The following is a 16,771-nucleotide window of genomic DNA, read 5'->3' as shown; positions in this document are numbered from 1 at the left end:
CTTGCTTGGATTGAGCCTCATAAAAAGCAAAGAGATTTACTTCCAAATATACATGGATAGCATTGCACTTTAAATGAAACCATACTGCTTTAGTGGCAGCGTGGAGGACAGCAAAATGGGATATATTTTATATACAGTACTTCATATAACTTCTCTAAAATGAAAAAAAAAATCTATTTAAATGCACAGAAGTCAAAATTTTAAAAGAAACAAGTTTCTGCAATCACCTTTTTTTAAAAAAAAAATTGAGTAGCTAGACTTTTCAGAATGCAACACAAACTCTGTCTAGCCTTGAGTATTCAGAAGCTGCCACTGTTGAATAATGAGGTCATTTCTAAGGATTTAAATCATAATTTCAATAGCCATTAGACATCAAAAAATTGCATGCATTTAGGGAAATAGTTATTCTGTATTAACATCAGGTCTAAAGTGGATGCACATCAAAATAAAAAGTGATAGTGCCATTAATACATAATAATGTAGACATGTTTCCCCCCTCCCCCCAAAGTTGATGTCAAAAATCTGAAACCGGCTTATAGAAAGGAAACAGGCTTCCAACAGAGGGCCCTATCAATGGGTGTGTATGCCGTCTTAAAGGGCAGTTTTAAGGAGTTATTGCAACAGCAAAATTACAACATGGTGGTGTTGCACTGACTATATCAGGTGTAGCCTAGGGAACCTCTTTTAGCCTACAGGCACGTTTCATCTTAGTGTCTTACACCTTATTGTATGAATTATTTCCATTCATCCATTCTGGCTGGGGCTGAGGAGAGTTGCAGTTCAATGTACCAACCTGGAAGGGAACAGGTTGGGGGAAGCTGTTTTAGGATAAGAAACCCCCAAACAGAATTATTACGTCACCAAACCCATTTCACATTCTGGTACCTGCCTTTGCCCACCCACTCTCCCTAAGGTGTTAGCTCTCCATTCGAGTGATGCATTTATTTACAGTTAAGGGTTTCATGTGCAGAAAATGTCAAATCTGTGTATTTGCATTTCAACACTAGCTGTCTCTGAAGTCAGTGGTAACGCTGCAGTCGAAATTTGACCTGCAGAGCCTTGTGGTGTTGCCTGCTGCTGTGTTTGCTGAAATAGTTGGTGTGGCAGACAGAGGACACTTTACCTTGTGGGGCAATGCTAGTGTGTGCTAATTCCAGCCAGAAAGCTGTATCCCATTGTTTAAATCTCATAAGGGTCCTGGGATGTCTCCCCTTTTGCTACACTTGGACATGCTTTCATCTAGTGGTAGTTCAGGGAAGGAGATGCCATGCAGCTACAGTGGTACCTCAGGTTAAAAACTTAATTTGTTCTGGAGGTCCGTTCTTAACCTGAAACTGTTCTTAACCTGAGGTAACACTTTAGCTAATGGGGTCTCCCGCTATCACGTCGCCGCGGCGCGATTTCTGTTCTCATCCTGAAGCAAAGTTCTTCACCCGAGGCAATATTTTTGGGTTATCAGAGTCTGTAACCTGAAGCGTCTGTAACCCAAGGTACCACTGTATTTCGTTCTAAGCGTGAACACTTAAGTCCAAACATTCCCCTTGTGTAGCAGAGTTGGAAAACATTGGCTTGATTACTCTAAATGCAAGTCAGTCAGTTCTGGTTGTACTGAGCTATATGGATCGCTGGCCTGACTCAGTGCCTTAATTAAGGTTACAAACTAGATAATATCGATACAGTATCTTAAATCAGACCAGCTACTGTTAGTTTTTTTGGAGCATTCAGGTTTCCAAGAGATACAGAAATCTCTATCAGACAGGATGTGGTAACCCTAGCTGGTTACACATTTCCATTTACTCTGCATCTAGTGCTCTCTCACTAGTGGTGTTGGTGACCATATATTCACAATGTTAACTACACAGTTCCTTGAGAAATACTGTGTTTTGATGCATTTCCCAGACTCCAAATCAGCTTCAATCTAACTTGCAAATGTTAGCGATATGAAGACATCTGTGACCCCCTCTGTGCCCACAGGCCACAACTTTGAAACACATACAAATCTCATTTATCTTTGTTTTTTTTTTACCTCTATAAGAGTTGCAATCTTGGTGGATCAAGGGAATGCTGGGGATGTAGTGTATCTTGAGTTCAGTAAGGTTTTGACAAAGACCCCCAAGATATTGCTGCAGTGAAACATATAAAATGTGGGTTGGGCAAGGTAACTGTTAGGTGGATTTGTAGCTGGTTGCCTGGTCAAATCCTGGAAAAAAGTAAAAAAAGTGTGGTGTCACAGGGTCCATTGTTGTTCAATGTCTTTATAAACAACTTGGCTGGTGGAACTGTGGGGATGCTCATCAAATTTGCAGATGACACCAAACTAGCCAGGTAGCTAATGTGACAGAAGACAGAATGAGGATTCAAGATGACCTTAACAGATTGGAGAACAGGGCCCAAACTACCAGAATGAAACTCAATAGAGACAAAAGTTAAGTTCTACACTTAGGCAGGACGAACAAGCTGCACAAATGTAAGATAGGGCACATCTGGATTGCCAGTAGTACATGTGAAAAGGATCATGGGGTCTTAGTAGACCACAAGCCAACATTGTCAATGGTGAGTCAATAGTGTGATGCAGCAGCAAAAAAACTAATGCTATTCTAGGCTGCATCAATAGAAGTGCCCCAAGCAAGGGAAGTCACAGTACCTCTCTATTCTGCCTTGGCCAGACCACACCTGGAATATTGTATACAGTTCTGGGCACCACAATTTAAAATGGATATTGACAAGCTGCAATGTGTGCAAAGGAAGGCAACCACAATGATCAAGGGTCTGGAAACCAAGCCTTATGAGGAACAGTTGAGGTAGTTGGTATGTTTAGACAGGAAAAGAGGAGACTGAGAGGAGATATGATAGCCATCTTCAAATATCTAAAGGGCTGTCACATGGAAGATGGAGCAAGATTGCTTCTCCTGCTCTGGAGGGTAAGACTCAAATACCAAGTTACAAGAAAGGAGATTCCAACTAAAAATCAGGAAGAACTTTGACAGCAAAAGTGGAATGGACACCATGAAAAGATGGTGGACTCTCCTTCATTGGAGGTTTAAAGCAGAAGTTGGATGGCCATCTGTCATGGATGCTTTAGTTGAGATTCCTGCAGTTATCTTCTTCATCATAATCAATTAATTAAATTTCTATACCCAGAGATCCCAAGGCAGTTCACAACAGCATTGGAGGGGGTTGACTAGATGACCCTCACGGTCCCTTCAAAGTCTGTGATTCTATGATGCGTACAACAACATGCAAATGGAACTTGAAATGCAGGCTAGCAGGGTTTATCTTGCTGAATTTTAAGCCAATAATGTCTACACAGTCTAGTCTAAATTCTAAGTAAGGCACAAACTAGAGGAAATATGAAAAAATGTATTTCACATCTCTCTGTATGTGGTTCAACAGCACCTACACAGGGTGGAGCAGATTTGGGACTATAGCGTGTACACAGAAGGGGGTTTACCTTTTCCTTCCATGACACAGTCCTAATAAAAAAAACACCCACTCTCCAAGCTTTTCTTCACCCCAGGAGAGAAATTGCCATTCAGCTAATGGCAATGAGCATGTTTCAGGTTAAAGTTTGTTGTTGATAAATTAAAAGGGATTTTCCTAGCCTCCCCCCCTCCCCCCCCAACAATACTGGAAGAAGCCTAGGAAAAGCCTCTGAGATTCATTGAGGAGCAGTGCTTCAAAACCGTGCACTGCGACCAAGGGCAAAGGAGAAGCGAGAACAAAGATGAGTTGAACTTTTGAAGATGTATATTCTGCCACAGTTTCAGCTTGGGCCATGCTGAGAGCTTTTCTAACATGCTAAATCAAAACAGCAGGGTAGCTGTGGCCTCGAGGAAAGAAATATTAAACATCTGCTAGCTTTTAGACTTGAAACATTGCCATAACCTTATCGGAGGGGGATTTCTTGCCGTTACTCCTCTGTGGAACACGCTCTTGCTGCAACGTGGAGATAAAGGTGTCAGCACCTTGACACAAACTGCCACTTCCCAATAGTTATTGATCACACCTAGCGCTGAGTTCCATATTTAGCTACCATCACAGCTTTTCCAATACAGATTTGTTGTTTTTAACACTGGTGACAAGTCTTTTGTGAAGGAAGAGTCCTGAATGCATTGCCATTCTCCATGCAATATGAGATGTAGTAGATGCTATGGGTGCACACCAGCCCCAAAGTTCCTTTTTGTTGTTCTTTAGTCGTTTAGTCATGTCCGACTCTTCGTGACCCCATGGACCAGAGCAGGCACTCCTGTCTTCCACTGCCTCCCGCAGTTTGGTCAAACTCATGCTGGTAGCTTCGAGAACACTATCCAACTATCTCATCCTCTGTGGTCCCCTTCTCCTTGTGCCCTCAATCTTACCCAACATCAGGGTCTTTTCCAGCAAGTCTTCTCTTCCCATGAGGTGGCCAAAGTATTGGAGCCTCAGCTTCAGGATCTGTCCTTCCAGTGAGCACTCAGGGCTGATTTCCTTAAGAACGGAGAGGTTTGATCTCCTTGCAGTCCATGGGACTCTCAAGAGTCTCCTCCAACACCATAATTCAAAAGCATCAATTCTTTGGCGATCAGCCTTTTTTATGGTCCAGCTCTCACTTCCATACATCACTACTGGGAAAACCATGGCTTTAACTATACGGCCTTTGTCTCAAATTCAAGGTTATCACATTAGTGTTTCAAGCCCTAAACAATTCAGGTCCCAAGTACCTGAAAGACCACCTCCTTCCCTACAGATTCTCTTGGGTGCCAAGATTGGACCCTAGGTGGTACCTCCACGCTTAGAAGCTTGGAGTGGGGGGCGGAGTAGTGGTCCTGGAGAGGGCCCAGTGGTGGTGGCCCCCAAGTTGTGGAATTCCCCACAGAGGTGTGTCTGGCACCTTCATTATACAGCTTCTCACAATTGCTGATGACACATACCTTTGCCATGGCTTTTGACACTTGAAGTGGGTATTTTTGAGACCCACCTTATTTCTGCAATTTTAAGTTGTTTTAAAACAACTTGTAGTTGTGTCTGTAGCTTTGGAAAGTAGCCTGAGCTGTTTGGGAGCCACTCCCATTTACTATAATGGGCAATCTAAAATGGCTATAATTTCCTCTCCCTTTTCACCAAAATGGATGAAATCTGCATGTAGGGCAACCTTTCAAGAGTAGATTAACCTTGCCAAATTGTAGCAGGGCATGATTATGCAGGGCATCTTTAAATTTTGATTTAAAAGAAAGAAACAAAGGGGAAAGCCTGTAGGTATTCATTTTCTGCCAGCATTGTGCCAATTTGCAGGCCTGGTCCACCTGCTGAGGGAATGGCGCCTGCCATGGTTCTCACCTTGGTTCACATCATAATTCAGGGTACACAGGGTATACTCAGAGCCTGATGCACACCCCTAGCAAATACCATGGACTACTGACATATACAAATGCCTCAGTCTACTGGCATTTTCATGTGCAGTGATACCGGCAATGATTTGTGTGACACGTTTTCTCTCATTGATTTCAGAACTGCCCCATCTATTGAAGTGAAGTGGGGAGCCAGCTTGTACAAGAATCCCTATGACTGCATCAGGGCTCATGGAACTCTAGGCAGGGAGGAAACATTTCACAATTTCAGGTGGAAATGTCTATGGTGTTAATGACTTAGAACCTTAAATGGTATATAGGATTCCTGGCTTATCATGAGCTGTATTATAATTGGTAAGGCTGTTTTGCCTTCTCTGGCTAATAGCAGCTCTTTCACATCCCCCGTTTCCAGGTCCCTTTTAAGAGAATATTAATAAACCTGAGAACTTCCACATACAAGGCATGTGCTCCCATCCCATATTAGATTTGTTTTTGTAGGTTCAGGAGGCAAATGCCTCACAATCTTTCTCAATATGAAACACAGGACAAGTCTAATCAGGTGTTTACCAGTTGCCTTATCCCAACTTAACTGCTTCCTCTTGTCTTCCAGTTTCTCTCTTCTATTACCCTCTCTGCTAGAATAAAGTCTTTTGAAACACACTTTTAAAAAGGCACCCCAATATAGCAAATGAGATCTCTGTACAAACTTCTTTGTAAATGATAATCGGGTCTACAACTCTTTATTGCCTAAATACCGTGATGGGATAGTTTGATGACAAAGTTCCATGCATGTGCTAATATTGCCCTCTAGTGGTTACTGTTCCATAACCATTTGCATTCTCTCCCCCCCTCCCCTCCCGTTGCTTTTGAGAACCAAATTCATTCATGTTGCTTTTGTTTTTAATGCACCATCCTTGTAAAATTAAAACTTCTTCTTAACCATCACTATCATTGGGTTTGAGGGGATAATACACTATTATCCACTGTGCTGACTCTCACCAGTGAAACATTGGCATTTACTCTCTCTTTTTAAAGTTTTAAGAGTTTTGAAATTTCCTCAGGTTCCTTCATCCATGACAAAATCCCCAAACAGAAATTGTCACATTCCATTCCTGCTATGTAGAAATGTTACCATGTGTGAAGCAGCCCTGAGTCTCAGGGGAAGGCAATTTCACATTTGTGTAGGAGCTTCTTAGAATAGCTCTGGGCACTACAGGAACCATCACCAGTCACTCTCACAAACAGCTGGCACTGTTTCCTCTTAATAGGCAAAAGAAAATTCAAACTGGGGCTGTGCGCACATTTCAGAAGCAGACACAGATTGCACATGTCATCTGAACAGTTTTCCCTATGGACTTGTGAAAAGGCTTATGTATGACGAAAACGAACCCCAAAGAGAGTGCATTCATGCCTAAACTGTGTATGTGCTGATGTATATTGTTGTACACAACCCCAGTCCCTGAGTAGTGCGAGATTCCAGGAGTATCAGGTGCTTCCTCAAGGTCCGTGTTTCCTTTTGGAAATGAGGGGTTCACAGACTTAACACCCCAAATGGGTCTTGTTTCTCCAATAGCTGCACAGCCTTGGGTTCAAACAGAACTCAGACATTGCTCTCAAATGTTGCTCTGACTGACTCTCCAGCTTGCTGCTTCGCAAGTTCCGGGTCACATCAATGCCACTTTAACTCTAAACTCAGACTTGTCCTTCTAACTATCTCTGAGTTGAGAGGGGGACAGCTCATTGGCCGTCTCACACAGAGCCCCCTTTCCTCTTTTCTCCTAATGGTCCATCACCCAGATGATCACCTGGGTCACACAGGAAGCTGGCCAGATTTATATTTTAACACTTGCTGGATTCAGGGGTTGGGGGACGCAGGTGGCGCTGTGGGTAAAACCTCAGTGCCTAGGACTTGCTGATCGCAAGGTCGGCTGTTCGAATCCCCGCGGCGGGGTGAGCTCCCGTCATTCGGTCCCAGCTCCTGCCCATCTAGCAGTTCGAAAGCACCCCTAAGTGCAAGTAGATAAATAGGTACCACTTTATAGCAGGAAGGTAAATGGCGTTTCCGTGTGCGGCGCTGGTGCTGGCTCACCAGATGCCGCTTAGTCACGCTGGCCACGTGACCTGGAAGTGTCTCTGGACAGCGCTGGCTCCTGGCCTCTTGAGTGAGATGAGCGCGCAACCCTAGAGTCGGACATGACTGGGGTTAACTTTACCTTTACCTGGATTCGGGGGTTAGAGAAGGATCTCACATACAGCCTACTTCTTCCATCCCAAACTCATAACAATAAGCATAAATGATGGTGATGATGATGATGATGATGACTACCCACCATTCACCAGCAAGTCTCAGGACAGCTTGCAACGATTTAAAACTCAGGATTTAAAGCATGTTGCAGTCTCTGGAATAGGGTGGGACCTGAACACAAACACCTCAGGTGTCAACAACCAAGGTAAAGAGGTACCTCTATTTAGAAATAACTACCAAGAGGGCTCCCCCTGCAGATCTTAACACCCAAGAGGGTCTGTGGAGAAGGAAGGGGTCTTGAACCAGTCACTGCAGGTCCGTGTTCAAGCAAAACTTTACCTGCAGATTTCAGCAGGTGACAATGTTGTTTCCATGCTATGAAAGAGTTTTTGCCTACTGATTTACCCAGACTGCTGTTGAACATAAAAGCAGGCCGGGCTCTTTCTCAGGCTTATTTTACTATGCTATGCACATACACTTCATAACTCGTTTGTCCTTTGTTTACCAAGGGTCAAAATGTTTGCTTTATTTCCATCAAAAAAATCCCTAGTTTGAGAACCTCCTGGTTGGTGCTGAATAGTCCTATAGAAAAATAGCCAAGCTGTGAGCAGGCCGGGATAATACCCTCCCTCTCGCTTTTCATTCCGCAAACTAAACTTCTTTGGCAATGGGAAGGGAACTCATTCTGCTCTTAAGGGTGCTTAACCTTTAGAGTGAATAATATGTCCCGGCTAGCACGCCAACATTTGCAGACATGAAACCTTAATATTGCACATTATCCCAATGCAATATTTCTCGCACTGAATTACAAAATTGCTGAGCAGGTAGTAATTGCAAAAATGAACACTTCTGCCTGAAAAAACCCTGTGAGTATCTGCCCCCGTCCAAGCCAGTTAACAAGAATTACGCATGAGGCCTTTTGGAATTAAAAATTTAAATTGCTTTGGGCTGTCAAGATGTGAAACATAGCTATAGGGTTATGTGGCCTAGAAATTCAAATGTACAGCATCCAATTAGGAAGGGGGGGGGGAAACAGTTTCAACAACATACTGCATCTTTAGAATGTTAAAATATGATCCTTCTCCCCCCCCAAAAAATAAATACATTTGTCTATTGGCCTCAAAGCTGACATATATTCTGTGCCTCTTCTGTGCTTGTCTTGCTTCTCTTTCTGATTGGAAATACAAGGTAAGTTAGAATGCAAAGTGTTCAGAAAGATTCTGAAAAAATATAGCCATAAGAATGTGCCTGTAAGAATGGGCACATCTAATAAGTCCACACAAGACAACAAGACAGGTTTAAGTTTCCAGTGTAAAGGCAACAGAATGTGAGATTAGTGCCATGATCCTATTCCTGGTTTACAATGCAGAAGCAATGTAGCAAGGAAAAACAGGTTAAAATTGGGTGCTGCTTTGCATGTAGGACTCATGTAGGACTGCAGCATTCTTTTCTTGGAAAGGTCAGGAAGCAAGAAAGCTTAAAAAGGAGATGTATGGTGTTGGAAAATCTGGAGACCAAAGAATTGGGAATAAACTGGAACCATTCACAAGAATTCTGCCACTGCTAATTACAGAAATCCCAAACCACATGCAAACTTGATATATAAACAGTTCCTTTAAAGTCCTTTGTGCACATTTTGCTTGAGATACCTAAAGGCAAAAACAAAACAAAAAACAACCCTCTAAATTTAGGAAAGTTAAGACTTGATCATTTTCCAGTCTAGCCTCCTCTCTCTTGACTTGAGAATCAGCTGGGCAAATATTATTGAAGCTTAGTGGAAGTCCAACACAAGAATTGGACTCAGATACTTTAGAAGGTAATGTTTCCTTTATTCATTCTTGCCCCAATGTCAAATTTGGGTAGCATGACTACTAAGTAAACATGATTGCATTAATTGAACTCTTACAGTGCTTGCATTTAATGAGCCCCTCTTATCCTCAGAATTTCAGACAGTTATTGTCTGTATTGTTCAGAAAACCACTGAATAAGCATTGTTAGGATTAGTCATGCTGAATCATGGTCTCCTAGAATACAGAAAATCAACAGCTTGTACATTCATTGATGAATCACAACATTGTTATTTCAGCATTATAGAAAAGGGGAAATCAGATTTGTCTGTCAAAATCTACCATATGATCCGTACTACCATCTCTAAAATCCTGCTGGCACTGTATTCTGAAGGGGGAGGGACATGGAAACTTATATTCTTTAAAGCTGTAAAACTGTCAAACAATATTTAAACTTCAGTTGCAAAATAACTCATTCAGAAAGATGTGCCTTGTTTACATATTTTTAATACGTATGTTTTAGCCTCTCTGTACTTCCTGCTTTTTGAGTGTTAAATTTTGTCAACTTTGCATCTGCAGTTTAATTCCTTGATAACCGTATCATTTGAATTTTCACTTTTGCTTCCCTTATGATGGCAGTAAGAACAGAATTTCACTTCTTTTTTGCCCTTCCCTCTCCTTCAAATCTGCTTCCACTTTATCTGCTTCCATTTCTTCTGGGCTCTGAAATGAAGATACACACACAATTTGAAAACACAGGCACCCAAAATGTGAAGTTTACAGAATCAAAGTGTTCCACAACAGAGATGCTGTAAACCACTGACTACAATAATATATGGAATGGGGACTATAACTGACATGAGACAGAGCCTCAATAAATTAAGAAATGGAAATAATCTAACTATAGTTGGCAGAGTTTAAAAGTCCATCTATCAGCACCCTGGACAACAGTCTTGGGTACACTTCCTCTGCACAATACTAACTGTTGTCCTAGGGCAGGGGTCTGCAACCTTTAAGACAAAAAGAGCCACTTGGACCCGTTTCCGAAGAAAAAACAACAACTGGGAGCCGCAAAACCATTGCGACATTTAAAACAAATATAACACTGCATACATTGTTTCTTAGCCCAATGTTATCCTCGTCATTATAAAAATAACTTTTTTGACACTTTTTAATTATTTTTTGTTTGACCCCTCAGAATTACTCCTCCTCATAGAAATAAACGTTATATTAACAAGTTACCTTTTTTTGAGTGTGTGTTCTTCACTCCCCTTCAAAACAGTAGCTGCAAATTGCAAAGCAATAGCAGCAAATCAGCCAGCGGCTGCCTGTTGGGGCGGCAGCCTGTTGCCCGAAGCACAGGGAGCCCTCCGGAGGGCTCCCCGTGCTTCAGGCGAGTGTCTGCAAGCCTTGCGCGCCCGGCAGGAGCTCCCGTCGGGCGCGCAAGGCTTGGGGCGGCAGCCTGTTGCCCGAAGCACAGGGAGCCCTCCGGAGGGCTCCCCGTGCTTCGGGCGAGTGTCTGCAAGCCTTGCGCGCCCGGCAGGAGCTCCCGTCGGGCGCGCGAGGCTTGGGGCGGCAGCCTGCCGCCCGAAGTACGCGGAGCCCTCCGGAGGGCGAGTGTCTGCAAGCCTTGCGCACCTGGCAGGAGCTCCCGTCGGGCGCGCGAGGCTTGGGGCGGCAGCCTGCCGCCCGAAGCACAGGGAGCCCTCCGGAGGGCTCCCCGTGCTTCGGGCGAGTGTCTGCAAGCCTTGCGCGCCCGGCAGGAGCTCCCGTCGGGCGCGCGAGGCTTGGGGCGGCAGCCTGCTGCCCAAAGCACAGGGAGCCCTCCGGAGGGCTCCCCGTGCTTCGGGCGAGTGTCTGCAAGCCTTGCGCGCCCGGCAGGAGCTCCCGTCGGGCGCGCGAGGCTTGGGGCGGCAGCCTGCCGCCCGAAGCACAGGGAGCCCTCCGGAGGGCTCCCCGTGCTTCGGGCGAGTGTCTGCAAGCCTTGCGCGCCCGGCAGGAGCTCCCGTCGGGCGCGCGAGGCTTGGGGCGGCAGCCTGTTGCCCGAAGCACAGGGAGCCCTCCGGAGGGCTCCCCGTGCTTCGGGCGAGTGTCTGCAAGCCTTGCGCGCCCGGCAGGAGCTCCCATCGGGCGCGCGAGGCTTGGGGCGGGAACAAAGGAAAATGCGCCTCCTCCCCTCGCCTCCACCCCGGAGCCGCGGCAAAGGCGTTAAAGAGCCGCATGCGGCTCCGGAGCCGCAGGTTGCCGACCCCTGTCCTAGGGCATGCCTTGAAGGCACTTGAGGTTATTACTTTACAAAAGCTAAACATCATCTGGGTCTGGGTGGTGCCTAGATGAGTCAGTTACTGGGAACTGTGTGTACATCTCTTTGGATGCCCTGATGGAAGGAAGATGGGATATAAATGTAAGAAAATAAGATAAAAACAGATAATACTTGGGAGCAGACCTCATTGAAAAAGAACTTCAGGAACGAGTTCCACCAAGCAGAATTCATATTCTACTGTGTATGGCTATTTCACATGAAACTATAATCCATATTAATAAAATTCCTATCTTGCCCTCCCTCCCTCAGGAGCCCAGAGCAGCAACCAACAAAACAATGCAATTAAAAACAAAATAAAACAGTCACATATCCTTACAGCTAATAATTTCAACACTGCAAGGAACAGCATCTTACAGCTGTCAAATGCTTGGGTGAACAGGAATGTTTTTCAGTTCCTTCTGAAAGTTACTAAGCACCCAAAAATTTAGTATAATACAGTAACAGATAATACATTATTATAATAAATAAAAACACACTAAAATCAGGCAGAGAGGACTGGAAACTAAACTTCAAATCAAACAAACAAAAAGAAAGCTGGACAAATAAATGGCCTGGCACTGAAATGGCTGTAACATGATTGTAACATTGGCACCAGTCATATTCCTTTCAGAAAGGAATTCCACAGATGGAGACGCCACAAAGAAGGTTTTATTCCTCACTGACACATAGCAAAGTTTACCCAACAAACACAAATGAAGAAGAGCCTCATCTCGAGATGTTAATACATGGGCAGGACTGTTCCATTTTCAGACCACCTTCTAGATAGATAGGGGATAGCCAGCCTGGTACCATCCAGCTGTTGTTGATTCCAACTCCCATCCACTCCAGTCAGCATGGCCATTGGGGTAAGGGAAGATGAGAGATGTAGTCCACAACATCTGGCCCCACATTGGCAACCCTGGGCTGGTTTTAGGCAAAAGTACAGATTGACGCAAGTTATCATTTTGCATATTTGATTGCCACATGTCATCTGTACCCTCTGTTACTCAGGACATTATCACACTTCCCCCTCCCTTTGTGGTTCTGGTATGTTGGGTTCAGCTTATCGGATCCCCTCCCAGCCCAACTTCAATCCCATATATCTCATTATAGTTTCCTAGCAGACTATATGCTAGACTGGGAGCAATGACGATGGCAGTGTCAGTGGAAATGTGTGCAAATGTGAAAGGACAGCAAGGAAACTCAGGATACCATTCTAGAAGGCACAGGTGAAGTTCCCAGAAGCTCAAAACAGGTGAAGGGGACTATGCTGGGAATGGAGGTCAGTGGGATAAAAAAAAGGGGGGGTGGCTGCATAACTACAGTACCAGGAGCTCTGAGGGATCTTTCACATAAAAAACACCATATAATCTTGATATTTCTGAGATCAGTATTATCTAGTAAAGGACAGAAATGGGTGGGATAACTTCCCATGTAGCCAAAACTCAACTGGCATCTGCATCCAATCTCAGTTACTATGTGAGAGTAACAACTGAGAAAACAGTAAGGGATGTCCTGAGTCAGTTTGTCTAAATAACACAAGTTTAAAGAACAAATCTCAGATGTCAACACTTTTCCTTCTTATCCCAAGTGTCTCTGGGGCACAAGTGCATAGGCTCCAACACTAAACAGATTTCGTGAGTTCTCCCCTCCTATCCACTAGCAATATACAAAGATAAAGTAATCTACATAATAAGATATCCACTCTTTAGAAATGTTCCCCATTTTCTAATTTTCTTTCATTTTTAGCAAATACGTTCATATTGGCATTGTAAATACCTGAATGCATTTTTTCCGCTTTAGTATATACTTTAGTATGTGGGCTTCTTTTTCGCCAAGCTGGTATATTATATGCTGAAGTGCACCTCTCTGTAAAGAAAAATACAGTTTGATTTACATTTTCAGTGATAATTATAATCATATTCTGCCAATCTAGTTACAAAGAGAGAGTGTTTTAGCCATGATGTTACCTGACATCACATAAATCATAGATCACTTCAAAAAACATATTAACCCCAAGGGAGAATGCATTCCATTTTCAATCTGGGAACATGAACTAGATTTTGGGAGAGGGAAAACTTAACACATATGCTTGGCATGACCAGTAAATACTTCCTTAAAAGAAGGTGTGATTCCATTGGCTGTTTGGGACTTTTCAACCGTTTAATTAACCCAACAACTCCTCTGTCAAATTCACTAATCTTACAGAAGTGCTACTGGGACTCCAAGTATTCTTGGATGAAACCAATTATTTAGATCTAATATTCATTTTGGACTGGAACTGCTTTAATTGTCCTGGTGGTTGACTTCCATTAGGAAACAGACAGGAGGAAGATGGCTGTTGATTGTCCAGGTCCTAGCAATAGTGCTTAATAACAATGACCATGATATCTGGATCATCTGTCTGGAAAAGAACTGATAGGACATTGGACTCCAAAGATACTACAAAGTTCAATCTTATTTCCCACGCTATTTAACATCCATGTGAAATTTTGGAGTGAGGTAATTCAGATGATACCCAAACCTCTCACTCATTTCTTTTCTATTTATTTCTTACTGAGGTTTAATATAACAAAACAAGAAGAACTACTGCAAAATGACAAAATATGAAACCACACAGAGAATTAACCAAACATGTTTCTGAGCATAACGAAAGGGTTAGAGCTCGCAATACTTCAATACAAAATTTAAACTAGAGGAACTCATTGTCTGATTTTTATGACATTGTCATTACAAAATTGGCAGAGTTGGGACAGATTTATAAGAAAACAAACAAACAAACAAAATAAACATTAAGGAGGATAAAGACAAAAGAAGAAGAATTAGACCATCCAAACCATTATTGCCACATCTGACAACAAATCATCTCTATTTGTATCTGAACTGAATAAAACCCCACCAAATTGCAGCAAAATCTTGTGGCTGTGCTTTTACCTTGTAATAAACATAAATTATAAGTTGTTTTTTTCTTCAGAAATAGCTATTGACCAGACAGAGACATTACAAACAGTTTAGAAGGTTAAAAAAATCAAGTTCTTATATAAGGTAAAGGTAAAGGTACCCCTGCCCGTACGGGCCAGTCGTATCTGACTCTAGGGTTGCGCGCCCATCTCGTTTAAGAGGCCGGGGCCAGCGCTGTCTGGAGACACTTCCGGGTCACGTGGCCAGCGTGATGAAGCTGCTCTGGCGAGCTGGCACCAGCGCAGCACACGGAAACGCCGTTTACCTTCCCGCTATAAAGCAGTACCTATTTATCTACTTGCACTTAAGAGTGCTTTCGAACTGCTAGGTTCGAATGACAGGAGCTGGGACCGAACGACGGGAGCTGGGACCGAACGACGGGAGCTCACCCCGCCACAGGGATTCGAACCGCCGACCATACGATCGGCAAGTCCTAGGCGCTGAGGTTTTACCCACAGCGCCACCCGCGTCCCTAGTTCTTATATATAACCTTACAAATAATAGATGAGACTGATAGGTAAAAGAACAGTCAACAGTCAACAGTATGGTAAGCCCTGAATTTATGTGGGGGGTTATGTTCTGGAGATCATGCCTATAACTAGTCAAAACACAACTGGGTGCAAGGGCAGGCGGGACTGCCAAACTCTTATCCCCTGGATGCTGACCCACATTCTGCCTCCTATTTATGCTGAATGCACACAAGTTAAATGTGCTCAAGCTGTGGGCTTATTGTACATAAAGCTACCTTAAATCTTGAGAAAATGGGAAGGGAAACTTTTCCTTTTTGTAAAAGAAAGCAATGTTGGCCAAGAGGCGAACCTGCTGAGGGAAAGCATTCCATATCCAGGGCGCCACAATGGCAAAAGCTCTCTCTGTAAGACAGTCTTATGTTTAACTCAAATTTGGTATAACAGAACACAAACTCAATAAGGCAGGCAAACCTCCATGCCAGAAGGAGGGGTCTATGAGACTATGTGCTCACCTGCAGCCAAATTCATCTTGGATTCTTTGGTTGCACCAACTTTACCATAGGTCAGATTGGGTGACCTTGCAGCTGCTGGAGAACTCAAGGAAATACTTCTCCCGCTGGCTCTCTGAGAAGGAACATAAGAAGCATTCTCAGCATTCTTGCTTTGATCATTTTGTTGGCAATACCCTTTACCTTTAGGGTTTGAAGTATGCATTGCTGCAAGAAATAATACGATAATCAATATTTTCCCCAGACTTGTAAGAAGCTACTGAGTGCTGCTCAACATATAGGGCAATGGATGGGGACATGCAATACAAATACAGAGTTTGCCCCTTTTAAGAGATTGCCTCTGACGTTGAACCAGGACCAAATGAGTCAATTGGCCCCGTGTGACTTTTTCAACCTACTAAAAACGGTTTCTCAAAATACCTTTTGCTGTCAATGGGAGAGGAAGGTTTTTGGGTTCCTCGGAAATCCATTTCTTTTTCTTCACTCCTTTAAAATGATGCTTCTTTATACTTTCGGAGTGACTTGTAGCTAAAGAGAAGAAAAAAACGACAACAGGATTTTGCCTCTCAGTTCTAGGGCACTGAGAAAGGAGGAAGATTCCCAGGTTTGTTTCATGCATTCACTGAGGATTCAGTGGGGGCGGGGGGGGGGATCATGGTAAAGGCCAACCTTGCTGTATTCATGACCTGGAATGTGATCCAAAAATGACCGGCAGATAGCCTTACAAGTATGGTTTTAACAATCCTCCCTTTCTCCTCCCATTTTTTGTGCAGTATAAATTGGCCATGTGTGTGTAGCACACCTAACACCTGAGCTGTTCCCTCATTTACCTGCTACTGAATCTATGTGAGGACGCAGGTGGCGCTGTGGTCTAAACCACAGAGCCTAGGGCTTGCGGATCAGAAGATCGGTGGTTTGAATCCCTGTGACAGGGTGAGCTCCCGTTGCTTGGTCCCAGCTCCTGCCAACCTAGCAGTTTGAAAGCACGTCAAGTGCAAGTAGATAAATAGGTACCGCTCCAGCGGGAAGGTAAACGGTGTTTCAGTGCACTGCTCTGGTTCGCTAGAAGCGGCTTAGTCATGTGGGCCACATGACCCGGAAGCTGTACGCCGGCTCCCTCAGCCAGTAAAGCGAGATGAGCGCCGCAACCCCAGAGTCGTTCGCGACTGG

General features: G+C 43.8%; 1 protein-coding gene across 6 annotated transcripts in view; it reads right to left on the bottom strand.

Moving 5' to 3' along the window:
- Positions 1–9,848: 9,848 nt before the first annotated feature.
- LOC310825560 (uncharacterized protein C12orf50 homolog) overlaps positions 9,849–16,771 on the bottom strand; it is a 21,995-nt gene continuing 15,072 nt past the window's right edge. For 5 of the 6 annotated variants that reach the window (XM_083699380.1, XM_083699382.1, XM_083699378.1 and 2 more), the window contains 4 exons: positions 16,022–16,129; positions 15,605–15,808; positions 13,441–13,530; positions 9,849–10,082 (listed from right to left, as the gene is read on the bottom strand). In XM_083699380.1, coding sequence (XP_083555506.1) covers positions 10,057–10,082; positions 13,441–13,530; positions 15,605–15,808; positions 16,022–16,129 — 428 coding nt within the window. In that variant the 3' untranslated portion in view covers positions 9,849–10,056. The remainder of the gene's footprint in view (positions 10,083–13,440; positions 13,531–15,604; positions 15,809–16,021; positions 16,130–16,771) is intronic. The other variant, XR_014555361.1, reaches the window with a different exon arrangement.

This window comes from Podarcis gaigeae (genome assembly GCF_964106915.1).
Source record: "Podarcis gaigeae genome assembly, chromosome: 10".
Lineage (NCBI taxonomy): Eukaryota > Metazoa > Chordata > Lepidosauria > Squamata > Lacertidae > Podarcis > Podarcis gaigeae.
This window is presented reverse-complemented; position numbering and strand designations above follow the sequence as displayed.